Here is a 27,825-nt window from a genome sequence, read left to right as displayed (position 1 = left end):
TCGTCGGCATTGTTCGGCCATCTCCGGCCCCGCCATTACGGTCACATGTCACCATAACTCATTGTGTTGTGGAAAGGTTATGACTGACTCGCGAGTTTAGCTGATTTTTGGAGCATTTTCAGCCAATTAATCGGTAAGTAGAGGGTTATTACCAATCCAGAATGTGTTGTACTTTATTCTGCATGAAATGTTGGACGGGTTTGCCCCCTTTTCATTGCTGGGCTGAGAAAAAACGCCGCATGGCAGCTCGAGGAAAATGCGACCCTGCTGCGCAGACTGACTCTTTCCTGCAGAGCGGCTTCCTTCCTCTGACGCCTGTTGTCGGGTTTAGTTGTGATTTAACAAGCTCATGTGTAGGTCTCTCTGCGGATGTTTCGTTTTGTGTCGTTCTTAATCTGGTTTTAGGGTTATACTGGAAGAAAACGAGTTATTTGTGCCACACAAACAAACAACAGACTGTGTGTGGGGAGGGGGGTGGCTGGTTTGCTGCTTTATAGTTCTTTCTTCTTCATTTGGGTGCCCACAATCATGATGATGAGCCCTACCAAGGTCTTCTTCTGGGAAACAGTCAGACTCAGAGCTAAAGGCATGAAACCAGTCAGAAATGGTTACCCATTTAGGCTGTTCCAAAAATGTAACTTTATTTTTGCTAGGCCCTCAGACTCAGAGATTGGTAAATTGACAAATATAAAAGCGTAGCACCCTGATGGCAGTGTGTTGTTTGGGACCTTCATGATAATGATCATTTGCAGGGTAGAAAACAAACAGGGCAATCAGAGGTGGCTGGCAAATACAAGCATGCGGACATGCACACACGTGTGCGCATGCAGGGACACACACTCAGACACACACACACACACGCATACACACACATTCAGCCCTTTTGGGCTGCGAAGAGAGATTCAATGAATAAACCAGTCAAATATATGCTACGGCCGCGTGGCGCGTTGGATACACCCGATCCCTCGATCTCGGAAGTTAAGCAACGCGCGGTCCGGACAGTGCTTGGATGGGAGACCAACCAAGGACGTCCGGATTGCTGTAGCCTCACGAAGCTTTCCACGAAATCGTCTTCCGGGAGGGACGTAAAACGGGGGTCCCGTGCTCGAGGAGGTGCCTCGAACACGTTAAACAGCCTCATTACCCTACACATTGGGTACCTGCCTGTGGCACTGGCTGCAAATACACCTGATATTATATACACACAGACAGACCAACCCCCACACAAGTCATAAACGACCTGTCCCTGAAGCCGAGTTTGCCCCTGATGTCTGCAGCTGTCAGGCATTGTCATTCCCCCAGCAGACCTGCTTCTGTCCTCTTATCTGTGCCTGGAACCCATCAACTGGATCAAATGATTGTGGGCATCAAAGGGAGGAAGAAGATGAAATACACAATGTACTTGCGGGGAGGCCAGACTGCCTCCAGGGTCTAACTCATGGGGTAAAATTTCCATGTTGGCCATGTAGCCAAGGTCCCGGCCTGTGCAGGGTTTGGAACTGTCTGGCATCCAGGCTAGGAGCAGGCCTGTGTAGGTCCTGGAAACAGTCTGGCATCCAGGCTAGGAGCAGGCCTGTGTAGGTCCTGGAAACAGTCTGGCATCCAGGCTAGGAGCTGTCTTGTGTATGCCCTGGAAGCAGTCTGGCATCCAGGCTAATCAAGTTTGCTGACCACAGTACAGACCAGGTGGGTTCTAGCTGTGCCTGTGATCCCACCAGGGGGATCGGGTATCATGGATCTGCCACAACAACTCCTTTTGGGGAGGGGGGTCAGCTCAGGTCAGGTCGCTGCACAGTGGGTCACAGCCTCCCAAATCCAGCAGGTCAGAGTTGATAGTGGAGAAACCCCTGATTTTATTGCACTTGCTGGTAATCTGACCAGTTGAACTTTCCGCTGTCAAATGTGCAGACGTTGGAGACTTAGAGGGCAGTGCTGGGATTAAACATTGTTAGATCAGCAGCCATGATAGGCCTCCTTCATGTTCCTTTTTTGTGAGCATGGATTTGTGACTGAATCCTGAGCTGAGCAGATACATGTGGAGGCTGTGAATGTGCGTCGTCAGTGAGATTTGTACAGGGACACAGATAAGATAAAGCAGTCATCCCCAGTTGAGGTGAAGCACGATGCTTTATCAAGAAGCTAGTATTGCAATGTGGCTTCGCTGCGGCTCACGTTTTCAGCCACAAACACTTGTCACCACCCCTCTTCTCGATAAGTGTGTTTGATTCTTTTATGTGCAGAGGCCACAAGCTCCCTCATACACAGGAAGGTCTGCTTTACGTCCCAACCCGCCACCCCCACCCGATAGGACGTTGTGACTCTTTCCAGTCATGCCCAGGCCCAGGCGCGAACTCGGGCCGCTGGCTCCACGGAGTTTGGACCAGATGTGGTAGAGTGCACAGACAGCTACACAGACCGCTACACTATGCGGACACACCGATGAATGAAGATACATTGAATTTATCTTTATTCACCAGTGTGTCCGTGATGATTGTAAATGGAAACTAACATGATAATGTTGTTGTACCTTCCAGTTGTAAGGTGACCTGAACTGACCTGCGGACAGAGGTGGAAACCGTTGCCATGGCGCAGTTCAACACTGGTGCTAAAAACCCGCCATGGGCCTCACAAGGTACGCAGCATTTGTTCGTTTGTTGGTCTGCTATTTGCCCATCAAACTTCCCTTCACATAGTTTCTGCATTGGGCTGCATTTGCTTTTTTATGTTCATATTTTTCATTTACATTTGGATGGTGTGGGTTGGGCTTAGAGATGGGTCTTTTGGCTGCGCTACTCAGGGGTTTTCCTAGAAAAATTAAACAAGAGGGAGCACACACAGGCAAGGGAGCAAATTCTATGCATTTATGGGAGAATCGATCGCTGAGTGAAGGCTGTATGCTGGTGATTAAGCTAAAATCTGAATTCGACAAGGGGGCGCTGGGCTGAAACAAGAGGGTGCAGCGCCCCTCTTTCCCAATTTAGATTAACCCCTGCTACTTTACTGCTTGCTTTCCAGCATTTTGTATGAGTGAGTAAACACATGACCTGTTGTGTCGTCCTCAGCCAATCAGGACCAGCAGCTCCAGTCTCTGCTCCGTGCGCAGCAGGCCGCCATTGGCTACCAGCAGGGTGTCGGTCTGGGCGCGGGCGGCGAGCGGATTGCAAGTACGGTGGTCCGGTGTCTCCTATCTGCACGCACCTTTCACTTCCTCTGGTCTTTCCATATAGTAGTAACGTGCAGAGTCCAGTGGTTAGTGACTCTGCCTCTGGACCAAGAGGTTGTGAGTTCAAATCCCGAAATAAAGAAGAAAATAACACTACAGATTGCAGAATTCAGACAAATGTAGGACTCATATAGCAAGTACTAGTATGGTGCCGTGGTCTCTCCTGTCTGCATGCATGTTTTAACCTGGTGTCCAACCTATTTTAGAATTAGATGCATTTATTTCAGTTCGCAGTGATTTGATTGATGTGATGAAAATGGAGTGTTTGCGGTGGTTTTTAGTTCGCAGTTGAAACAAGGCGATAGGCAGTGATAAGACGGAACGTGCATATTTGTGGTGGTTTTAAGATTGTGGGGAAGAGGTTACTTTGAAAACTGCGAACATCAAAACATCGTGAACTTAATGACAGTATCATTACAGAGAGGTTTGGAGACCAGGACAAAGTTCACAACCAAGAACATGTTAGGCCACACCAACTTGATTTTATGGATGACATCCTCTGGAGACCCCAAAACTAATGCGCGCGGGCGAAAAAAAAGAAAATCCAGCAAAAAAAAAAAAAAAATGCTGCTAAACCACAGGACTACTAGTACAAAGCTGGTACCGGTATTGCAAATTGAACCACAGAACACAGTTTATTTGTAGGAGGTACATGCAGGTTGTCTTGTTCATTATAGCAGACTCAGCGCAAGTGATTGATTTTCAATATATTGACAAGAACGACCAAAGAAGTATACTATTAGAAGGTATTTGGCTCCAAGGACTGTGGATGATATAGGACTGTGGTGAGAATACTCATATACACCCATAAGGGCAGTTTCAACATACATGGCATTGAACTCCATATTAAGCATTCCATGGTTTATGCTCACAAATCTCACTGTGAGTCGAGACCTCTGCCAATCCCTCAATTCCTCTCCCATGTCTCTCATTATTGCAAAAGAAACATGTGAGAGCCACTCTGGACAGGTCGTGTTTGAAATTGTCTGGGCGATACTCGCTGGCCGCCGCGATCCTCTCGTACAACTGTGCAAACGCAAAATCCCCCTAGCCAACATCGATGGCATACCAATCCACAAATGCGCCTTTTGCGGCAATCTAAGTCGGCAAGTTTCGGAATTCCGTGTAGCCTGGGAGGAGATGATTATTTTTTTTTTTTGACAACAGGCGAAAATCAATGCGCGCGCGGATGTCATCCATAAAATTAAGATGGTGTGGCCTTAACAGCTGTAATCATTTCCCTGGTTGTGAATAAAGAACTTTGTTCTTCAATAATTCACCAACCTGATGAAACTGTTCGCGGAGGTTTGGATCCCAGGCTGCGCACATTTCCCTCGCCCTGTTCCCTGCATGTGCAGTTCTAACAGCAGAACATGAAGAAGGGAAAGAATCTGCTCATGCCCCATAATTTACAACACAACACAACATAGCCCTAACACTGGTCCTTTTTGTTGAAAAAGAAAACATTAGATTTGCCTCTATTGAACTATTGTTGTTGTTGTTTACACATCTCCTGATTGTTTATTTCTTGTTACCATAGCGACGGCCCAGCAGCCGCAGCAGTCGTTGCTCGGCGCCCAGCCCGTGTACGGGCAGACGCTGGTGGGCGGGGTCACGCTTGGCACGGCGCTGGGGTCGACCACGGTGACCCAGGCCGCGTACAACCAGCTGCAGGCCCAGCCGGCCCTCTTGCAGCAGCAGCAGGCACTGCAGGTACGGGCAGGATGTCAGAGTCAAGATGCAGGGCTCTAAATTCATTTTTGGACATACGTGCACTGGTGCACCCAACCCAAAGAATTAGGTGCACAGAAAGAATTTTGGGTGCACCACATGAAATAAAGTTGAATGTCAGCAAAACATAATTACAAAGTTTAATACTACTGCCTGTAATTCTATGGCTAACTTCAAAATTGCTTTTTCTGATACTTACATTTCAAGAATATCCTATATACTACCGTATTTCTTCTAATAAAGGACGCACTTTTTTGACATTTCAACCTTCAAGATGAGGCTTCAGGTCAAAGCCAAAGTCGGGGTGCGCACTTTATTTAGGTTTTCTCTCGAGAAAAGTCGCGACGTAAGTCAGGAAGTCACCGATTATTACCCCAGCAGGCTAGCCCCGTCACTTCGCCGACACGCAACGATAATTTATGCATGTTCTGTTCTTATTTATGTTCTTATGTTTACAAGATAACGATGCTACATCATACGTATATTTTTGAAAAGGTATTCTAGATATAAAAATAATTGATTTAGCGATATTAAATATCAAATTATTTGACACCAAATAACGCTGTGTGTTTTCAACCGCGCGACTATTTCAGTGTGTCGGGCCGGCCATAATTTCGTACCCCACGCCGCTTGTGCTACGCCGCTTGCGACGTCAATAATTTCCTAACCACCCATACGGCTGCAAATATGGGCACATCGTGCGTATCTGTAGACATTATTTATCAAAAACGTAATAGCTAGAATCTGAAATGTTCCAGAGTTCGCTTCAGCGGGAGTTTTGTTTTTGTTTTGACGGATAAAACGCGAAAACCCACGCCGCTTTCGGCACACTTCCGGGTTCATTGATCGCTAAAATTACGCAAAAGCCACCATCAATCCGCAAATAAATGTATGCTTTCCCGAAAGCATCTTTTGGTTTTGCATTTTCTTCACCATAATGTTGCTATGTGGTCGATAAAACCGCGTTTTTATTGCGTTTTCATGTGTAACATTTCAGACAAAGAAAAAAAATTGGACCGCGATTCTGCTGCCCCATGATGCACTTTTCCCGCCTTTAGCTGCAGCAGTAACCAATCAGAGACGCGCAATGCGATCATGTGATGAGGATTGCGTAACACGCGAAATGCATCTTGGGGCAGCAGAATTTAAACAATATGGCGGCGGGCGATCGGCGAAGTGAAATGATTTGTCAATGCAACGCTGTATTTTGCGGCATAAATGCCGAGAGACGAACTTTTATTTTATCTCAAAATGCGTTTTACACGTTTGTCTTCGACTAGCCCGGTAGAAATCAAGCGGATCGTCGTCTGGTCCTTCAATATCAAGGAAGTTTGTCAGATATCCTGGCGCGAGGTTCTCAGCTTGACGTTTAAACTTCAAAACGTTTTACTCAAAATTTGAGCGGAGTAGAGGGTTAAGTGTTGACCCCAAATAATGGTAATGTTTTCCCGAAAATTGCTTGAAAATGGAACGATTAAGAAAGACACCAGGACTTCATAGCGTGCCGAATACCGGGGCGTGGTCACATCTTGGAGAAACGCGCCGAGCGACAGCGGCCTATCGGGGGTGCGCACTTTATTAAGGTTTTTCAGTGAAGTATCTCAGCTGGCGTGATTGGGGTTGTGGTGAAGCCCAAATCGGGGGTGCGCACTTTATTTGGGGTGCGTCCTTTATTAGAAGAAATACGGTAGTGCACAATAGTACCTTTACCCCATAGCCTACAAAAATATCTAGGTGCACTGGTGCACCCACAGTTAAGAATTAGGTGCACATCTCCAATTTTGGGTGCACACAGGTGCACATGCACCCAGTATTTCGAGCCCTGTGATGTGTTTATTGATATTTCGCAGTGAGGCGTATTTACAAACATTAATGTGGAAGACATTTCCGACTTGCAAGATTGCACATTTCTTACCTTACAAGCTTCCAAGTGATGTTCATGGTTAACCTTTCAGAACTCTGTCAAAATGAATCCAAGGCCGAAGCTCGCAAATTCCCTTTTTTTTATTGCTGTCATTGTTGGACTCCATTGTGATAATGCTGACCTCTGACCTTTTGTTGTTACCATAGCAACTGCAGCCCCAGACTGTCCAACAGCAAGCTGTCCTGCAGCAGGTAAGGTCAGGGGTCAAGGGGCATGTTCAACAAGAGGTCGGGGACAAAGGGCATGTTCAATAAGAGGTCAAGGGGCATGTTCAACAAGAGGTCAAGGGGCATTACGATCTTATCACAATGTTCCACAAAAATCCCAACAGATTGTGTACTAATAATCTAACGATATTGATTTAAGGATGTTCCAATTTGTTTAGGAATGCTGTTGTTGCTGTTTTATGTTGTTTTGTCATTTCCTCAATGCTGGAAACTCTTAAGAATGGACATGCATATGGACTGTAGTAATAGATGGTGTGAGTCACCCTGTTGAGGCAGTCTGTTATATCTCTGCCCAGCCGTGGCAGGACTGTCCTGTCCACGTGGTTATCACTATGTCTTGTTCTTCACTCCTACCACATACCTGTTCTCATGTGCTACATACATGGCTGAAAAGCAGCATGTACAATTCAGATATCTGGAATACATACTTTCATAAATTTTGCCCCCAAGTATTGTTCCTGTGTACGAGGTAAAAAAATAAATTTTCCAAGTTAAGATACATGTGCTGCTTTTTGCATGATCTAAAACTGTTTCTCATTGGTTGTTAACTGACCAATGAATCGTCCCACATCACATGGCCTCAAGGTGTCGTCACCATGACAACCGGGCCATTACCATGGTAACGTCGGGTTGTTGCCCCCACTAACCATCTGTGTTTCTGTTTCCCGTATGTCTCTGCCATGCCGGATGAAGGCCCTACTGAAGCAGGTACAGCAGACTCCTCCCTTCTCTTTGTTTCTCTCTCCTTCCTTCCTTCCTTCCCTCTGCTTCCTGTTTGTTCATCCTTCGCTCTGTAGTGTGTTTTCACGTGATGCCAGAGCACGTTTTTGTATCAGTGAGTACAACAACTAAAGAACCCAGTTGAGAAGAAGAAGACTGTGTGATGTTATAATTACACAACCTGCAATTTGCATGGCAACTTGCAGGGTTAACTACCAGCATGTTGGAGCACAGGTTGTTGGTGTTTTGGTTTGTAAGGTTTGACACGTTTGCCTGTGATCCTCCCTCCTTCTCTCTTGGTGTGTTCTCGGTGTTTGTTTATTGTTTTCCTTCTGCCAGTAAAGATGACTGATGCAGTGATACAGCTTTCTGTGTTCCACCCATCCTGTGTCCTACAAGAGTGTCCATGTTTACACGCTAACTCTTAACTTCTGAGCTAACTGATGATTTCCACACGCCCTCCCACAGCCTGGCCTGGCCATCCCCACCACGCTGTCTGCAGTACAGCAGCCCGTGCCAGGGGGCGCCCCACAGATGGGTCAGGGGTCGCAGCTGACGGTGAGCTACCCGACGCCGCGCGCCGCCCAGCAGCAGCAGCAACAGCCCAAGCAGCGCGTCTTCACCGGCTCCGTCACCAAGCTGCACGACAACTTCGGCTTTGTGGACGAGGACGTCTTCTTCCAGCTAAGGTACGCAGGTCAAAGGTCATAGGTTACAACACACAAGGTCGTAGGTTACACCACATAAGGTCATAGGTTGCACCACATAAGGTCATAGTTTGCACCCCATAAGGTCATGATACACCCTACAAGGTCATAGGTTACACCATGTAAGGTCATAGGTTACACGAAATAAAGTGAAAGGTCAATATCAGGTTAGAGTGCACGAAGATGTCTTCTTTCAATTAAGGTACATAATATCTAGCCAGCAGCAGAGGTCACTATCAGGTAACGGTGCTGTTTTTTACCTGGAATCATCCTACTCTGTTGCTGTTTATGTCCAATTCCCCAGTGAGGACAATGTTGTTGTCATTCCCTCAGTGTGTGCAAAGGCAAGACCCCCCAGGTGGGCGACCGCGTGCTGGTTGAGGCCACGTACAATGCCAACATGCCCTTCAAGTGGAACGCCACGCGGATCCAAGTGCTGCCCAATCAGGTGAGCCAACACTCTGTACTACCAATCAGATAAGGCCTACATTCTGTACTACCCAATCAGGTGAGCCAACACTCTGTACAGAACACGGCTTCATTTTTCTTTGAAAAAAACCCAACAATTTTTGATGATGTTAATTTCTTGTGGTTAAAGGAGGTAGAATGGGTTACTGGTAACTCATTCAAATGAGATTTTGTACGACCATTGGCTATCTGTCGGCATCAAAGCTGGACTCACAGGGGAAACGTTGCCTCCCCGTCTCTTTTCTATTGATACTTTGATGGCCATTGCTCCGATGTTCTCACGCCTGTCCCTCCATTGAGAGTGTAACAGCGTAACACTAGGTTTTCCTCTGGCTCGCACCGTTACACTGTTTTGTTACGTCTCAAAGTCCTCGTACACCAACAGCTTCCTTCCACCGACTGCCGCACTATGGACCTCTCTCGATTTTTGTATTTTTATTCATTCTGTCATATTTATCCAGGGTAGCCCTGCTCAGTGGTTACCACTGCTTTTCAGAGGGGCCATGCGTAGACAACTGCTCAGAGCCTCGTGTCCACATGAAGTTAGACCGCACGATCGCCTGAACTCAGTTACACTTGGCTCTGATCGAGCGACTATATTAGCCCCCCCCCCCCTTACTATGAAGCGAGATGTTTTGTAAAAAATGCATATCTAAACATTACAACACAATGAATTACAATATAGCGTTGCTCACCCTCCATATCCAATAGTAGGAAGATGTTGTATGCTTCCCCAAACCATGTGTAGGACATAGTTTGTGTGGCTTCCGATCGGCTGCAACACGGTTGGAAGCGGCCGTCCTTTTACGTTATTTGTTCCCTTGGACTACCGATTCAGGCAAATGATACGCTACAAGACTTACAAAGTCTCCACAAACCTGGGGTCTTATGGGGACACGTAGCCGACCGGAAAATGCATGACAGACACTCAAAACAGCCCTGGAGAAATGCGACCATGGAGGTAAGGGCCCGTCCACACTCGTGCGTACATTCAGGTCCGTATGACTTATGCATTAACATGTTTTGGGTTTAGGTAAAGTTTGTGGAGTAAGATCTCATTGTCTACTTTGACCCACCGTTGTGCAGCCTGTTTAGGCCACACCATTTTGATTTCTTGGTTAATGGAATTTTTTTTTAAATGCTAGATTTGAAAATCAACAGGAAAACAGAATCTCAGAGGAAAGTCTGTACTTTGGTGCACACAATTTCAGGGAGTGAACAGGGTCAGGTGCTAGTTTTCACCTCAGCCTTCTGTTTTCATGATTTTTTTTGTGCTAAAATTAACCAAAAAAATCTGTTAGCCAAGGAATTAAATTGGTGTGGCCTTATCGAACCGAAAAAATAACCTCTTCCTTCGTTAAACTTACCCTAAAGCAAAAAAATGTTAGTACACAACTCTTGCGGACTCAAACATGCGCACTAGTGTGAAGGGGCCCTGAGGTCGCGAACATGACAATGAACCCTCCGGTGCATTTACCATCATGCTTTGCGAACCTCCCGTCCCCAAGCGTTGTGCAAGCGAGACATTTTTAACTCTTTATGTTCGTTTTGAAACTTTTAAGTTTAAACCTTTTGCTTTAAGGTAAATAACATTGTTACAGTGTGCTGTTTGATTTGATTATATAGGTAATGTCCTTTGGGCATTCCAAAAGTGATGCGAATGTGCAAAAAAAATTAAAAAGTTGGGTCAAAAATAAGTCTGGACCTGTACCTGAAATGCTGTACCGTACCTGTCAGTGTTCTCGCCAGGCCTTTTCAGCATAGGGGCCCCCTATGCTGTGATTTGGACCCCCTATGCTGTGATCTGGACCCCTATGCTGTGTTTCAACCAGCATAGGGGTGTTTCTTTCTGGGACAAACCTTGTGACCCTTCATAAATCTTATAAAAAGTTCATATTTGGCTTTAGAATGAGGCTGTGACAGAGGAAAAAGTCTACTTCACAAAATTTATCCCTCAAAATGCATGAAATTATGTCTCATTGGATTATGAATTTACAAATTTTCCGGGGGAACATGCCGGACTCCCTACTCTGGTCATGCCTTCAGCACTCCACGCGTGACTCGCACCGCGTAAAGTTGGCCTTCTGTACCTGACCCCTATGCTGTGGAAAAATTCTGGTGAGAACACTACCGTACCTGTACCTGAATCTTTGTTTCGGTGCACAGCTCTAGAACTTGTCTGTTTCCTCCCTCAGACCCAGCCGCTGCTGAAGAACCCCCCGGTCAGCGCCAGTCACGCCCCGATGGTGACCCCGCCGGCGCCGCAGCTGTACCAGGCGGGCGGCCCCGGGATCACGCCCTCCTCCATACCCCCCCTCATGTCGCAGCACACGCAGCCGCCGGCCAACCACCACCACCAGAAATGTACGTAGAACTAACCCAACCCTAACCCAACCCAACCACCACCACCAGAAATGTACGTAGAACTAACCCAACCCTAACCCAACCCTAACCCAACCACCACCACCAGAAATGTACGTAGAACTAACCCAACCCAACCCCAACCCAACCACCACCACCAGAAATGTACGTAGAACTAACCCAACCCTAACCCAACCCTAACCCAACCACCACCACCAGAAATGTACGTAGAACTAACCCAACCCAACCCCAACCCAACCACCACCACCAGAAATGTACGTAGAACTAACCCAACCCTAACCCAACCCAACCACCACCACCAGAAATGTACGTAGAACTAACCTAACCCAACCCTTACCCAACCCTAACCCAACCACCACCACCAGAAATGTTTGTGTTCTGAAAGAAGTTTTAACTGTAATTTCCAACGCAAAAATTGGACTTCACTACTGGTTTCTCCCTAAGGCTGACCCTAACCCAACCCTGTTCACTACTGGTTTCTCCCTAAGGCTAGCCCGGACCCAACCCTGTTCACTACTGGTTTCTCCCTAAGGCTAGCCCGGACCCAACCCTGTTCACTACTGGTTTCTCCCTAAGGCTAGCCCTAACCCAGCCCTGTTAACTCGCGGTTGTTCCCTTCCATTTCCAGGGTCCCGGGGGCCTCAGCAGGGCCAAGACCAGAAACGTAAGCTTGAACTTGACTTTCTGATTTATTTGAAGCACTAATTTGTAGTTATACTCAAGTTTTTCATATACAACTTATGGCATCATGACTGAATGTTGTTGTCGATCACCTGTCCACAAAGACCAGAGCCCCTGAGTGGTCTTCTTGTGCAGGTTTGACTGTATCCTGACTAAACCATCAGCCCCCTGAGTGGTCTTCTTGTGCAGGTTTCACTGTATCCTGACTGGACCTTTGGTCCCCTGAGTGGTCTTCTTGTGCAGGTTTGCCAGTATCCTGACTGAACCATCAGTCCCCTGAGTGGTCTTCTTGTGCAGGTTTGCCAGTATCCTGACTGAACCATGTTATTCTTGTTCCCAGCTGGACTGCTGGCCCCGCCCGCCCGCGGTCCCATCGCGCCCGCCCGCCGCCCGGAACCCCCGCCCCGCATCAGTCGCCGTGACGACCGCGACCGCCGCGACAGGTCACGTGACCGCTCCAGGTCCCGCGAGCGTTCCGAGCGCCGCCCCAGGTCGCGGTCTCCACGGAAACGGTCACGGTCGCCCCGACGGCGGTCGCCCCGGCGCGAGAGGCGGCGCATCGTCCCGCGCTACATGGTCACCTTCGCCAAGTTTTCCCTCGACCAGTAGGTGTACTCTTGTTGTTCTTTGGTTCTTGTTGTTTTTGTTTACAGCAATATAATGTGTTGGTGGACATATTTGTAAACAAGTCTGTCAAAAGGGAATAGCACCACAAGAAGTGTGAAAGGCACATTGCAATTAAGTACACACATTTTCTTAGTCAGAGTCAAGTCTTCCTCCTAGCAATGTTTTCATCCTGACCTGTTAAACTGTCCAACATACTTGAGTACTTCCATCAGGTTGGACCATAGGATTCAGTAAACCAAGTTTTAGTCACCTGCCAAGTAGTTTGACTTGTAAACCATTATAATCGATTCATTCATTTATGAAAATGTCAGACAAGCCCACCTTTCTGAAGGGCTTGAGTTTGAAATCCATGAAGAAATCTGATTGAGTTATCAATTAATCCAGTGTTAGGGTTGGGATTAACCAGGGTTAGGGTTGGGTTTAACCAGGGTTAGGGTTGGGTTTAACCAGGGTTAGGGTTGGGTTTAACCAGAGGTTAGGGTCCGGGTGCTTGGTGTGTTGCTAATGAGCGTTCCATGCCTGTTGTTGTGCAGGTGATGTTGATGGCCTGTCCATCGGCAGAAGAGCTGTACCACCATAGGATTCAGTAAAACCAAGTTTTAGTCACCTGCCAAGCAGTTTGACTTGTAAACCATTAATTGATTCATTCATTTATGGAAATTTCAGACAAGCCCACCTTTCTGAAGGGCTTGAGTTTGAAATCCATGAAGAAATCTGATGGAGTTATCAATTAATCCATTAATTTATCCTTTGATTTATTGATCCATTGACTGATTGATCCATTGGCTGATTCCTCCAGAAAAGCGGCCAGCGTTGCTGAGCTTCGCCGTCGCTATGCCAACATGTATGTCCCGAGCGACTTCTTCCACACGAGATTCTGCTGGACGGGCGCGTTTCCGCTGCACCGTCCCTTCCAGCTGGGAAACCCCTCGTCCTTCCACATCATGCACAAGGAGGTCGAGCCGCTCGAGAAGAACGACACCGTCCTGGAGCCGCCGGACGCAGACCACCTCTACAGCGCTAAGGTTTGTTTGTTTGTTACAAGTACCACCGATCCTGCATGCTCGCAGAAGGGTTAGATTCAGGCAGTGTTCTCGCCAGGCCTAGTCAGCATAGGGGCCCCCTATGCTGTGTTTCTTTCTGGGGAGAACCTTGTGACCCTTCATAAATCTTATAAAAAGTTCATATTTGGCTTTAGAATAAGGCTGTGACAGAGGAAAAACGTCTTAACTTCACCAAATGTATCCCTCAAAATGTAGAAAATAGATCTAGTGCCTCATTGGGTTATCAATTTAAAGATTTTCCTTGGGAGCATGCCAGACTCCCTACTCTTGTCATGTCTTCGGCACTCTGTGCGTGACTTGCGTTGCGTAAAGTTGGCCTCCTTTACCTGCCCCTATGCTGTGAAAAGATTCTGGTGAGAACACTGTTAGGTTCAAGTTAACCAGGGTTAGGGTTGGGGTTAACCAGTTTTGGGGTTAACCAGTTTTGGGGTTAACCAGGGTTAGGGTTAACCAGAGTTAGGGTTAACCAGGGTTAGGGTTAACCAGGGTTAGGATTAGGGTTAACCAGGGTTAGGGTTAACCAGGGGTAGGATTAGGGTTAACCAGGGGTAGGGTTGGGGTTAACCAGGGTTAGGGTTAGGGTTAACCAGGGGTAGGGTTAGGTTTAACCAGGGGTAGAGTTGGGTTTAACCAGGGTAAGGGTCCGTGTGCTTGGTGTGTTGCTAATGAGCGTTCCATGCTTGTCGTTGTGCAGGTGATGTTGATGGCCTGTCCATCGGCAGAAGAGCTGTACCACCGATCCTGCGCGCTGGCCGAAGACGCCAGCGACGTCCGCGAAACCTTCCAGCATCCGACTCGCCTCATCCAGTTTCTCGTGGGCATGAAGGTAAGAAAAAACTTTTCTTCGGGCGGAATCCTTTCCTTGCTTGTGTCTTTAATCCTTTCCTTGCTTGTGTCTTTAATCCTTTCCTTACTTGTGTCTTTAATCCTTTCCTTACTTGTGTCTTTAATCCTTTCCTTACTTGTGTCTTTAATCCTTTCCTTGCTTGTGTCTTTAATCCTTTCTTTGCTTGTGTCTTTGAATCCTTTCCTTGCTTGTGTCTTTGAATCCTTTCCTTGCTTGTGTCTTTGAATCCTTTCCTTACTTGTGTCTTTAATCCTTTCCTTGCTTGTGTCTTTAATCCTTTCCTTACTTGTGTCTTTAATCCTTTCCTTACTTGTGTCTTTAATCCTTTCCTTGCTTGTGTCTTTAATCCTTTCTTTGCTTGTGTCTTTGAATCCTTTCCTTGCTTGTGTCTTTGAATCCTTTCCTTGCTTGTGTCTTTGAATCCTTTCCTTGCTTGTGTCTTTAATCCTTTCCTTGCTTGTGTCTTTAATCCTTTCCTTGCTTGTGTCTTTGAATCCTTTCCTTGCTTGTGTCTTTGAATCCTTTCCTTGCTTGTGTCTTTAATCCTTTCCTTGCTTGTGTCTTTGAATCCTTTCCTTGCTTGTGTCTTTGAATCCTTTCCTTGCTTGTGTCTTTGAATCCTTTCCTTGCTTGTGTCTTTGAAATCTTTCCTTGCTTGTGTCTTTGAATCCTTTCCTTGCTTGTGTCTTTGAAATCTTTCCTTGCTTGTGTCTTTGAATCCTTTCCTTGCTTGTGTCTTTGACATTTTAAAGTAAAGATTTAGCAAGAGTAGAAGACTGGGGAAAGCCTGGTGGTGTGTTGATGGACTATTTGTAATTTCTAATTGTTGATTGTATTTCGATTGATTAGTTGGTTGGTTGGTTAATGATTGATTGCAGGGAAAGAACTAGGCTGTAGCAATCAGTTATTGATGATTGATTGATTGATTGATTGCAGGGTAAGAACGAGGCCGTAGCGATAGGCGGCCCCTGGTCCCCCTCGCTGGACGGGCCAAACCCCGACACGGACCCCTCCGTCCTGATCAAGACGGCAATCCGCACCACGAAGGCGCTCACGGGCATCGACCTGCGGAACTGCACGCAGTGGTGAGTCATCCTCGGGGGGAGGGGGGCGGTGCATGCTCATCTACATATCGCCATGGCAACCCGCACCAACGCCTTCTTAGTTACGGGGGGAGGGGGAGTAACATATACAGCCTGACAACGGAATGGAAATGTAGAATTAAGCTGGGGGATCTCCGACTGTTGTAACCAACAGAGCAACAAAGGGGATGTAACTGTAGCATTCGAGGGTGGAAAACTGGTGTAGATTTTTTTGTTGAAATGTGCAGAAGAATGTTCGTTGTATTCCGGAATTGACTGCAGCTGGCCTGAAAAGCTTCTAAAGGATTCTAGCTCTCATACAAAGCAAACCTTCCTCTGTGTGGCTTTCTGTAACCAGTTTGGATGCTAGAATAGCAGGTTTTGGTGGTTTGGTCTGAATAGTTTGGACGTTGTTTTTTTTTAACCCCATTTCACCTCCTTCTGCATCTATCACGTTTCCCTGGCAACTGTTGTCGGCAGCTTGTTTTTGTTTTTGTTTACGTGGCTGCGTGGGAAGAGTGTCCGCGTCTCTTGTGGAACTTCCTCTCTTTCTCCGCTCCGCGACCGTACGGAGCGCTTTCCGTCGTTTTAAAAAGAATGAAAAAGATTCTGTCCTGTGGGTGTTTCCTCTCTTAACCCGGTATCGTTACGAATCGCTTCCCTCTAGGTACCGCTTCGCCGAGGTGCGCTACCACCGGGCGGCCGAGACCTACAAGGGGAAGACGATCCCGGAGCGCGTGGAAACCACCGTGCTGTTCCTGCCGGACGTCTGGCATTGTTTACCCCCACGTCTAGATTGGGCCCATGTTTCAGCCGGTTACAGAGCCCAGCTGGCACGCAAGCTGGCCCAGGAAAAGGCAGAGGAGGCCGGAGAATCTCAGGCATTGACCAGCACCGTATTTTTGCACACCGCACCCACCCACACACGCGCACACACACACACCGTACACCGCTCACACCGATCGGCATCGACCCCACCGTGTCGGTCCCCCACATGGGACCCGCGGTTAGACACATAGACGCATGCACACAGACAGACTTAGTTGTTGTTCTCCTGTTGTTATTTATCATTACTACCATTGTTCCTGTTTCGACCAATGATGGAATGACCTTTAACTTCATGCTGCCATGGAGACGACCCTTTGACCTCTGACCTTTGTTGTTCACTAGGAAGAAATTCCGACCGATTGAAAAGTCCGTCCCGTGCATTTGGACTCGATGCATGTCGCCGTCGGCAGACTAAAACCCTGCCGCAAAAACCTACCGCTAGAGCAGAAACCGAGTCATTGACACAATCGATCACACACTGACCCGCCACACGTTTAATTACTCTTTGTTCTTACAGAAAGTCAGAGCCGGTTAAAGGTGACGTACATTGTTAACTTCTTGTGGAGCTACTGCAAGGAAAATTACAAGCCTTAAAGAAGTCACGCTGTAATCCGATACTTCCCCTCCTTAGGAGTCTGTTCAGCGAGTTCCTTACGAGCTCGGCGAAATGTCTGTCCGACCAATTGGCCGTTTTGTTGTTGTTGTCTCCCATTTTGGACACAAAGCGAGGCTCCTGTAGCGTAGCTTTAGTCCACGTAAGCCGCCCCCTCCGTCCCAGTTGCCGTGGCGCCGGCACTGATACCGCGCCTGTTTCTCTCCCTGCAATACCAGGAGGAGGAGGAAGGGGGCGAAGAGGAGGCCGGGAAGAAGGCGCCCACGCACCACACCGAGCTGGACCCCAAGACCATGAAGGTGAGACTAACACTTCCCAGAGTTGTTTTGATTCTTGTTTCACCGACATCTGGTAAAAACTTAGCACGAGGACAGTAGGAAGGCTGGGAGGGAGGCTAGGGCTCAACTATGTTAGCTGCCTGTGCACCAACAAATTGAACTGGTGTACCTAATACTGTTTTTTACCAATAGGAAGCACTTTTTCAACCGTTTTGAAAGTTGTTCACATGTACATGTTTATGTAATCACCAGGGATACGACCTCCAAGGGGGCCTTCTTTGTTTTCTTAGTGTGGGGCGTCCAGAAAACGTCCTGCTAGCTAATAGCCTGGTTCAAACAGTGAAGCAGCTTATCATTGACACACACGTTCTGTTCCGACATGTAAATGAGCTAGAGGCCCAGGGTCTGAAGTCCCTCACCTTTGACCTTATGCACGAGCAGTTGAACAGTGAAGCAGCTTATTGTTCTGTTCTCCCAGGTAAATGAGCTGAGAGCTGAGCTGGAGGCCCTCACCTTTGACCTTATGCATGTGCAGTTGAACAGTGAAGCAGCTTATTGTTCTGTTCCGACAGGTAAATGAGCTGAGAGCAGAGCTGGAGGCCCTCACCTTTGACCTTTTGCATGTGCGGTTTGAACAGTGAAGCAGCTTATTGTTCTGTTCCGACAGGTAAATGAGCTGAGAGCAGAGCTGGAGGCCCGAGGGCTGAACTCGAAGGGTCTGAAGACCCTAACCTTTGACCTTATGCATGTGCAGTTGAACAGTGAAGCAGCTTATTGTTCTGTTCCGACAGGTAAATGAGCTGAGAGCTGAGCTGGAGGCCCTCACCTTTGACCTTATGCATGTGCAGTTGAACAGTGAAGCAGCTTATTGTTCTGTTCCGACAGGTAAATGAGCTGAGAGCAGAGCTGGAGGCCCGAGGGCTGAACTCGAAGGGTCTGAAGTCGCAGCTGATCGCACGTCTTACCAAGGCCCTCAAGCAGGAGGTGGAGAAGGAGGAGGAGGAGAAGGAGGCCAAGGACGAAGCCAAGGAGGAAGAAGAGGAGGAGAAGGAGGAGGAGGTGGAGGAAGACAAGGAGAAGAAAGAGGTGAGACTCCAGGAAGTTCCTTAAAGATGGGATAATCTCAACTTTTCACAGAATAAAGGGAAAGTGCATTGAAAAAATAAAGTTACATTCTTTACCCGCCATGTGAAGTTTGTTTTGCTATATCTCGTTTAATTTGTTTCCTTTGTGGATTATTTTGGAATTGTGGAAGCAAGTGTTCTTGTAGCAAGTGCTGTAGCTGTAAGAGTTGACCGGAGATTGACTCTTGTCTTTCACTCTGTCTTCTGTGTCCTCACAGATTTCTCTCCTCCTCCTTTGCTTCTTTTCTTCTATCTTTTCCTCCTTGCCCCTGCCTGTTCTTCTCTTCCTCTCCTTTTCTTGCCTTGTAGTAGAAACCTGTGTCTTACTGTCTGGGGTCACTTCTCAGGTCTGACTTGTTACAGTCCACTAGTGAACAGGACTTTGGACCAATCAGATCCATCCCTGACTTTGGACCAATCAGATCTATCCCTGACATTGGACCAATCAGATCCAGCCCAGACTATGGCCCAATCAGATCCAGCCCTGACTCGGGACCAATCAGACCCAGCCCTGACTTTGGACCAATCAGCCCAGCACTAACTTTGAACCAATCAGATCCAGCCCTGACTTTGGACCAATCAGATCCAGCCCTGAGTTTTGAAAAATCTAGCCCTGACATTTGACCAATCATATCAGGCCCTGACATTTGACCAATCAAATCATCCCTGACTTTTGACCTATCAGGTAAAGCCCTGACTTTTGACCGATCGGCTCCGTTGCTGACCGTTCTTGTTTTCCCCGTTCCCGTAGGAAGAGGAGCGTAAGAAGCAGGAGGAGGAGCGCGAGCGGAAGACGCGGGAGCGGCGCTACACGCTCCCGGACAGCCCGGCTATCGTGGTGCACCCCTCCCCCACAGCCAAGGGCGGCAAGTTCGACTGCGCCGTCATGTCGCTCAGCGTGCTGCTGGACTACCGGGTCGAGGACAACAAGGAGCACTCCTTCGAGGTGGGACAGCGTCTTTAAGGGGCTGAAGTGATTTCTCTTCAATGCTTCTCACCTAATTTCCAAGTAGATGTTGGGAAGTCTTCCCAGCCGCCTGTTTCTGTGTCAGTCTGTCACATTAGCAGGCAGGGAAGAAAATGTAATGACTTAGCCTCCGTAACATCTGCTTAGAGATTACTTCTTACAATCATTTTCATTTCACAACTGTTACATCATAAATGACAACAACAAAAATTGTGAAACTCATCAGTTACTGGCCACTTTTCGTTTGGAATGCACGAAAACACAAAAACTTCGGAAGGTCGTGACAATGGCCAGTTATGGCCTGAAGGTCAGCTGTAACGTCCGTTCAAAGCAAGCAGTTTTATCTGCAACGTTTGCCAAGTACAGTTCATTGGATGTTCATTTCTTTTCTTCTACAGTTTGATTTCATTCATGAATTTTTTCTTGAAATTTTAGCCATAGAACAAGCAGCAGCTCATTAACCTCCTCCCTGCTGCGTTACCCATATTCAATGCAATATTGTTGCCAAACAGCTACCTTAGCATTCTGCAGGTTAAACACTCTTGTATAGCGATGATGATGATGATGATGATGATGTGTTGCCTCCTCAGGTGTCCCTGTTTGCGGAGTTGCTGAACGAGATGCTTCAGCGAGACTTCGCCTTTAAGATCTACCGAGCGCTGATGGTCGCGCCCGAGCCCAAGAAGGAGGAGAAAAAGGACAAGAAGGTACGGCAGAAGTCTTAACCTTCATCTTACAAGATTTCATTCATCTTGTTTCATTTATACCCCAGGATCGGGCAGAAGTGATGTTGCTTATTGAGGCACTCGACTCTTACATACACATAAAGAATTGTATCAATTATTATTGAACAAAGTAACCTCCGTTAGCATTAATCTGCCGGGTTAAATAAATCCGTGACTTTGAAAAAGGTGGGTTTGAGAGATCTCTAGTGCAGCACCCCCATGTATGCACATTTTAGATAAACAGGTATTCTCATGGTGGCCTCTCCATCAATTCAAGACTTATCCAGTACATGTATATTACTACTGGACTACAGAATTGCCTCAACTGTGACCTTCAAAACACAGTGAAAACCTCCCCTCTCCTTCTACTGCAAAAACAAATGAGTTGACAGTAGTTAGTCTAACAAAGTGCTAATATGGACATTTGCGAGAAGTCATTACCATGCGGATTTATGTAACCCGGCTGTGTCGCTCACCCGACATGCACGCTACCGGCAAGGGTCGCAGTCCTTAGGACGGGACATTAAGCCCTGGTCCACTGTTCATTGTGCTTGTCGAAAAGAGCTAGGGGAATTTCCCCGGTACAATGAACCTGTAAATACTGTACATAGCGTCTGTCTTCTCTGTCACGACCAGTGGAAGATTAGCTCATCTGTTCATTGCGTTCATTTGAGCTAAACTGGTTCAGGATCACTTTCACTTTCACTTTGTTACCTGCACTGTGGCAAGTTGTTCAGTTAGTGTAGAACCTGCAGCTCACTTGCGCCCCCTATCTCCCAGGACAAGAAGGACAAGGACACAAAGAAGGAAGAGAAGAAAGACGATAAGAAGAAAGACGAGAAGGAAGAGAAGGAGGAAAAGAAAGAAGACGTGGAAGAATCAGAAGATCCCAAACCCAAGAGGAGGAAAACAGACGAGGAGGAGAAGGTGTGTTTCCTGTTTTTGTTGTTGTTTGTTGTGATGTTTGTTGTTTTGGTAAACATATTCTGACCTGGCACTAGCAGTACCCTCCTACTTATTAAGTGGTAAGGCCACACCAACCTAATTTTATGGATGACATACGCGCGTGCATTGATTTTCACCTGTTCTCCAGAAAAAACAAATTCAACGGAACTCCAAACTTGACGACTTAGATTGCAGCAAAAGACAAACATTGTGCTGGCTTTCGCCCGCGCGCATTACTTTCGGGGTCTCTAGAGGATGTCATCCATAAAATGAAGCTGTTGTTGCCTATTTTACATCATATATTTCTTAGCCTGCAAGATTGCCAGGTGTTTTAACCTATATTCGTAGATTTTTTTCTGTGCATTGCGGGATTTTGATCCCATGCTAATGTGCAGATGTTTGCCAAGACTCTCTGTTCATAGATTAGGACTGTGATCATATGATCTGTGTCTTTGTTATAGTTTGTCCGACCCTTACCTCTTCCTACTTACTTTTTTTTTTTAAATCAATTCATCAGAGCCTGATGTTGCCATCGATTTACGAAGAAAGGCAGCTCAATTGTTACTGTAGCAGCATCTCTTCACCCTAGGTCAGACATATCAATGCTCGAGACAAGTATTGACTTCACTGACCCATTAGGAGAAGCAGGGGTTACAAAGGCTGCTCGGGAAATTCCCTACCCCATTTAGGACGGAATGTTTTTGGTCCACTCATACCGGGGCATGCCCCTGCTCTTTTTCGAAAGATGTGGTGGGTTCTTTTACGTGCTCAAGATGTGACTCTCCTCAAACATGAGACAACCATTTAACGTCCTATCCGAGGGACGTCCCTAACCCTAATGACATCATTGTAAAGTAGGCTGCAGGCCGATTTGAACTTCCCATGAATAAACAAGCCTGACACAAAGGAACAAATGTTGGAATCAGAGTTTGATTTGTTTCTCTCTCCTACATGTGTTTTTCCAGCCGGATGTGAAGAAGGATAAAGAAGATGAGAAGAAGGATGGGGATGAAGAGGAGGAGGAAGAGGAGGAGGAGGGAGACGACAGCTCTGAAGAGGAGGAGGAAGAGGAAGAGAACAAGGATGGAGAGGAGAAAGGTGATAGAGACTTATCTTCAACAGGGCTCGAAGTTCATATTTTGGGGATATTGGCACTAACCTTGAAATTAAGATGTGAAGAAAGAATTTTGGCAGCACAACGTCAAGATTTTAAACAAGTAATATATGAGACAAAGTGTATCAAAGGTTATATTGCTTTTTCCGATACTTAAATTTCAAGAATATTCCGTGTACAATAGTACATTAGCCCCATGCCTACAAAAATATTGAGACACACCGGTGCACCCACAGTCCAAAATTTGGTGCAGGGCTCCAATTTTGGGTGCAGAAAAGAGCACTTGCACCTGGTATTTCCATCCCAGCTTAAGCTATGTTTGTTTTTTGTTTTATTTATTCGCACATAAAAGCAAAAAAAAAACAATAATGAATTAATTGAAAGTACAAAGGAATGTGCAGGAGGAGGCAAGAAGCCTGCAGGCTTATAGTAGCCCTCCTCCTTTTAACTTAACAAATGTCGATTACAAGAGTGATATGATAAATAACGAACAAAGGTATAACAAATGATGAAATAAACGTCACCTTCAGACACCATCTGAATACTGAGTCTCAATTGGAATATGAACATAAAAACTGTTTGAGGGAAAAATCTGTTGCTTGGTACAGAGTTTTAGAAGGTAAGCAGAGACATCTACAAACTCTAAAAGCACGACTGCAGCCTGTCTTAAGATGTCTTCTCGCACCGTCAGAGGGTTGATTAACACTTCGCTCATTTCTTTAAGATCGAGGGGACAAGAAGGACAAGGATGAGAAGAAGGGGAAGGAGAAGAAGAAGTCTTCTCGCGAGAAGGACCGCCACAGCCGCGAGCGCCAGAAGGAGTTCACGCAGGACAAGGACCTGCTGCTGGCCTTCGTGTACTTCGACCAGAGCCACTGTGGCTACCTGCTGGACCGGGACCTGGAGGAGATCATGCACACCATCGGCCTGCAGTTGTCACGAGCTCAGGTAGGGGGCGTTCATGACTGGTCTGTAGTTGTTAAGTCTGGTGTACTTCGACCAGAGCCACTGTGGCTACCTGCTGGACCGCGACCTGGAGGAGATCATGCACACCATCGGCCTGCAGTTGTCACGAGCACAGGTAGGGGGCGTTCATGACTGGTCTGTAGTTGTTAAGTCTGGGGTACTTCGACCAGAGCCACTGTGGCTACCTGCTGGACCGGGACCTCGAGGAGATCATGCACACCATCGGCCTGCAGTTGTCACGAGCACAGGTAGGGGGCGTTCATGACTGGCCTGCAGTTGTCACGAGCTCAGGTAGGGGGCGTTCATGACTGGTCTGTAGTTGTTAAGTCTGGTGTACTTCGACCAGAGCCACTGTGGCTACCTGCTGGACCGCGACCTGGAGGAGATCATGCACACCATCGGCCTGCAGTTGTCACGAGCACAGGTAGGGGGCGTTCATGACTGGTCTGTAGTTGTTAAGTCTGGGGTACTTCGACCAGAGCCACTGTGGCTACCTGCTGGACCGGGACCTCGAGGAGATCATGCACACCATCGGCCTGCAGTTGTCACGAGCACAGGTAGGGGGCGTTCATGACTGGCCTGCAGTTGTCACGAGCTCAGGTAGGGGGCGTTCATGACTGGTCTGTAGTTGTTAAGTCTGGTGTACTTCGACCAGAGCCACTGTGGCTACCTGCTGGACCGCGACCTGGAGGAGATCATGCACACCATCGGCCTGCAGTTGTCACGAGCACAGGTAGGGGGCGTTCATGACTGGTCTGTAGTTGTTAAGTCTGGGGTACTTCGACCAGAGCCACTGTGGCTACCTGCTGGACCGGGACCTCGAGGAGATCATGCACACCATCGGCCTGCAGTTGTCACGAGCACAGGTAGGGGGCGTTCATGACTGGCCTGCAGTTGTCACGAGCTCAGGTAGGGGGCGTTCATGACTGGTCTGTAGTTGTTAAGTCTGGTGTACTTCGACCAGAGCTACTGCGGCTACCTGCTGGACCGGGACCTGGAGGAGATCATGCACACCATCGGCCTGCAGTTGTCACGGGCTCAGGTAGGGGGCGTTCATGACTGGTCTGTAGTTGTCATGAGCACAGGTAGGGGGCGTTCATGACTGGTCTGTAGTTGTAACGAGCACAGGTAGGGGGCGTTCTTGACTGGTCTGTAGTTGTCACAAGCTCAGGTAGGGGGCATTCATGACTGGCCTGCAGTTGTCACCGGCTCAGGTAGGGGGCGTTCATGACTGGCCTACAGTTGTCACGGGCTCAGGTAGGGGGCGTTCATGACTGGTCTGTAGCTGTTAAGTCTAGTGTACTTCGACCAGAGCCACTGTGGCTACCTGCAGGATAGTCTTCTTGGACAGTATTGACTTGAGTTCTTAAAATGGTTTCTTTTGTAATGAGTTTCTTTCTTGTGTGCATGTCTGGCGCAATATCTTGACAACCTCTTCATGGATTGTGATGATGGTTGGTGCGTTGGTAGATGTTGGGGACCTGAAGATCAAAGTCAGTTGTGGTGGCCGACAATGATTTTGAGTTTCCTTTCTCCACATGCAGATCCGTAAGCTCGTGCAGAAGGTCGTGACCCGAGATTCGCTGTCGTACCGCAAGCTGACGGACCGGCCAGCGGCCGACAAGGACAAACCCGCCGACAGCCTTCCCAGCATGCCCGAGGACCAGGAGCTCGCCATTGGTAGGTCAAGGGGTAGGGGTCAAGGGTTAAGGTTAGAAATCAGACAGACCTGTCAGTAAAGAACAAACTTGCCATTGTTTTGGTTAAAAGGTTGTTCTGTGGTGAGAGGTTAAGAATTGAAACATTGTAAAACTAAGTGAATGAATTTATGGCAATGTGGGTCAGACAATCAGGTAATAAGATATGCAACATAACAGTTACTCAAACTGGGTGAAATGTGGAAATGATCAGTCGTTGCAGACAGCATCTTCTGTTTGTAGTCAGTGATGAAAGGACAAACAGGAGTTTCCAGAATAACTGAATGATTTGATTGATTGATTGATTAACGAGGCCACATGGGCGAAATTTTAAAGCTACTTCCTAGGAATCAACAGCTACCTGGATGTAAAATTGTTCCTGTTGTTAATACTGTTGTTCACATTGCTAGGCATGGACGTGAAATTGCTTCCGTTATTAATGCTGATGCCATCTGTAACCTCCTGTTGATCCCGTTGCTAGGCAACAACAGCTACCTGGAGGTGCAGGTGAAGACTGAGGCTGACGTGCCGGCGCGGGAGGGGGGCCAGACGTCGCAGGGCATGGTGCTGTACAAGGGCGCCACGATCGACATCGCCAACCTGCTGTCGCGTCTGGAACGCAGCGAGCGCGACCGCGTCGCTGTGGAGGAGAAGGTCGCCGACCAACAGGCCGACCTCGGTGAGATATTCATGTCTAGGCAGTAGCATGCCTCTGGTGGGAGTATTAAGTCGGCACGTACTGGAAAGGGTTGCAGTCCTTAGCATGGTCCACTGTTCATTGTGTTAATCTAAATGAGCTGGGGGAATTTTCCCGGTACGATGAATCTGTCAATACTACTTACAGTCAAAGGGGGCAATATTTCTTAGCAACTGAACATCATTTATTTGTGTCCAGAAACAGCACACTCAGATAAAACATGATGATTGATCAATGTCATTTGACATGATTGACAGAGGAAATTTTGACATGCCATTTATCATGATATTAATAGCGGATGAAATGTAACTCACAGACGATCTTTGATTGATTGACAGATGAAATTCAACGATTGATATGTGAAATTTGACTGACAGATGACATTTGATTACCATGAAATTTGATACGACAACCAGTTAAAATATGTTATTGACAGATATAGTTTGATGATTGACTAATAAAATTTGATATGATATCAGACGAGCTTTGCTGTGATTGACAGACGATGTTTGCTTGATTGACATGCGATGTTTGCTTGATTGACAGATGTCCTGCGGGCGATGACGTCCTCCAGCGAGGAGACGACGAAGACGCTGGCCTCCGAGCTGAAGGAAGTGAAGAAGAAGCTGTCCGACACCTCGAAGACTCTCCAAGACGTGGAGAAGACGTGCGGGTCGTACCGCGAGTGCCTGGACAAGACGAGAGCTCACCTGGAGGAAACAGTGGGGGCAATCAAGGTCACTCTCCCGAAACCGACGCCCCTAGAGGTCAAGGAGGAGGAGATGGAGACGACGCCCGCGGAGAACGGACAGAAGGATTGAAGCTCTCGGGGACGAGTGAGCCGGTAAACGCAGGGGACCATGTCATAAGTTATAGGTGTCACCTTAACGAGTTGTCCATATGTAGTCTGCTAGTTTCCATTGTAATGGATTAAGGTCACACGCGGATAAAGGTTACCCGCAGATAAAAGTGAACTAGGGTGACTGCAAAGATCTACTGTAAATTGGTTGATTTTCGGGGATACTCAATTTGGCAGGGTTTTTCCTGGCGTTTTTAAGTTCAAAAACAACTCTGTAGTGCAGGAGTAGCCCATTGGAGATGTATATTCACCGTGTCATAACTTCACAGCGATGCTGCGAAAATAAAACCATCGACATGTCAAGATCTGTAAAGAGGGAGATGAGGGGATATTAGTGGGGAGGGGGTATTGGTATGTGGGGGGGGGCAGGGCAGAAGGGAGTACGGTGGGCAGGGGGGTTGTTTTTCGGATCAGTTGCACCAGTTTGATGTTCTGTTGTGAATAGATGTAGTGTGGTGGACAACGTTGCCAGCTGACTCCACCCAGTCTGTTTTGTTCGTAGTCGGAAGAAAAACTGATGTATAGCTAGAAAAGCAATAAGGAGAGAGCGAAAGCCATGATTTGTGGATAAAATCAAAGGAAATAAAGAAATGAAACTGACTCTAAAAATGTTTGTTTCCTGTCTTCCAGTTTACTTAAAGTACTGTACTCTTTCGTGCATAATTTCATCAGGCTGGAGAGCGAGAATCATTCGATAGCAAGCTTCTTTGGTCACAATAAAGACATACCAAGTCTTTAATAGGCCTCCTCTTGGACGGGAAAGCTTTCAGCCAATCACATCGCCATCTATGTTGCCCCCCCCCAATCAACAGGTCATCTCTGCAAACGTTTCTGTGTCTGTATTCATAACTATCAAATTTCCACTCCTGCCAGGCCGTCCTGGTGGGGACAATGCTACTGACCAATCATGTTGCCTCTTGATCATATACAGCCATGTGATTGGTTGGTAGCTTTCCCTCCAACAACGGGAGGGAGGGTATCTGATTGGCTTATCTACAAGTGGCGTGAGAGGACGTTTGATAGTCATGAGTACAGAAACTGATGCACACAAAAGAGTCTGTATAGTTACATACTTTTGGCTGGTGAAACTGAAGTCAAGCTTAACCTTCAGGTTATCGGTCTGCTAAGGAAGCCTTTTGGCCCCAGATTTGTTTTGTTTATGCAGTGAGGCAGCAGGGAGAAGGTTAAGTTTCCATGGTTTAATATATGAATGACTTACTCCTGTATGAATGGTCATGTATGAATGGTAGAACTATAAATACCCACATGTAATTTGCAGAAAAATATGTAAACAAGTTGCAAGTCAGGCAACTGAAAGGATACGTGAAC

At 47.1% G+C, this 27,825-nt stretch overlaps 1 protein-coding gene across 3 annotated transcripts; it reads left to right on the top strand.

Moving 5' to 3' along the window:
* The first annotated feature begins 5 nt into the window (after nt 1-5).
* LOC136448173 (cell division cycle and apoptosis regulator protein 1-like) lies at nt 6-27,096 on the top strand. 3 transcript variants are annotated; one of them, XM_066447352.1, is made up of 26 exons: nt 6-133; nt 2,535-2,632; nt 3,063-3,164; nt 4,764-4,936; nt 7,025-7,069; nt 7,799-7,813; nt 8,294-8,514; nt 8,866-8,980; nt 9,839-9,961; nt 11,196-11,364; nt 12,011-12,046; nt 12,404-12,668; nt 13,490-13,715; nt 14,449-14,580; nt 15,538-15,686; nt 16,351-16,564; nt 17,343-17,423; nt 18,288-18,488; nt 19,278-19,472; nt 20,084-20,200; nt 20,999-21,145; nt 22,129-22,261; nt 23,002-23,225; nt 24,788-24,923; nt 25,422-25,619; nt 26,184-27,096. In XM_066447352.1, the coding sequence occupies exons 2-26, from the start codon at nt 2,584-2,586 to the stop codon at nt 26,456-26,458; spliced, it is 3,741 nt and encodes a 1,246-aa protein (XP_066303449.1). In that variant the 5' UTR covers nt 6-133; nt 2,535-2,583; the 3' UTR covers nt 26,459-27,096. The 3 variants fall into 3 exon arrangements, with proteins under 3 accessions (XP_066303449.1, XP_066303450.1, XP_066303451.1); XM_066447353.1 differs by lacking the exon at nt 7,799-7,813; XM_066447354.1 differs by lacking the exon at nt 9,839-9,961.
* The last annotated feature ends 729 nt before the right edge of the window (nt 27,097-27,825 follow it).

The sequence above is a fragment of the Branchiostoma lanceolatum genome, chromosome 14, assembly GCF_035083965.1.
Source record: "Branchiostoma lanceolatum isolate klBraLanc5 chromosome 14, klBraLanc5.hap2, whole genome shotgun sequence".
NCBI classification, from domain to species: Eukaryota; Metazoa; Chordata; class Leptocardii; order Amphioxiformes; family Branchiostomatidae; genus Branchiostoma; species Branchiostoma lanceolatum.
The sequence above is the reverse complement of the archived record's forward strand: the minus strand, read 5'-3'. Positions and strand labels throughout refer to the sequence as shown.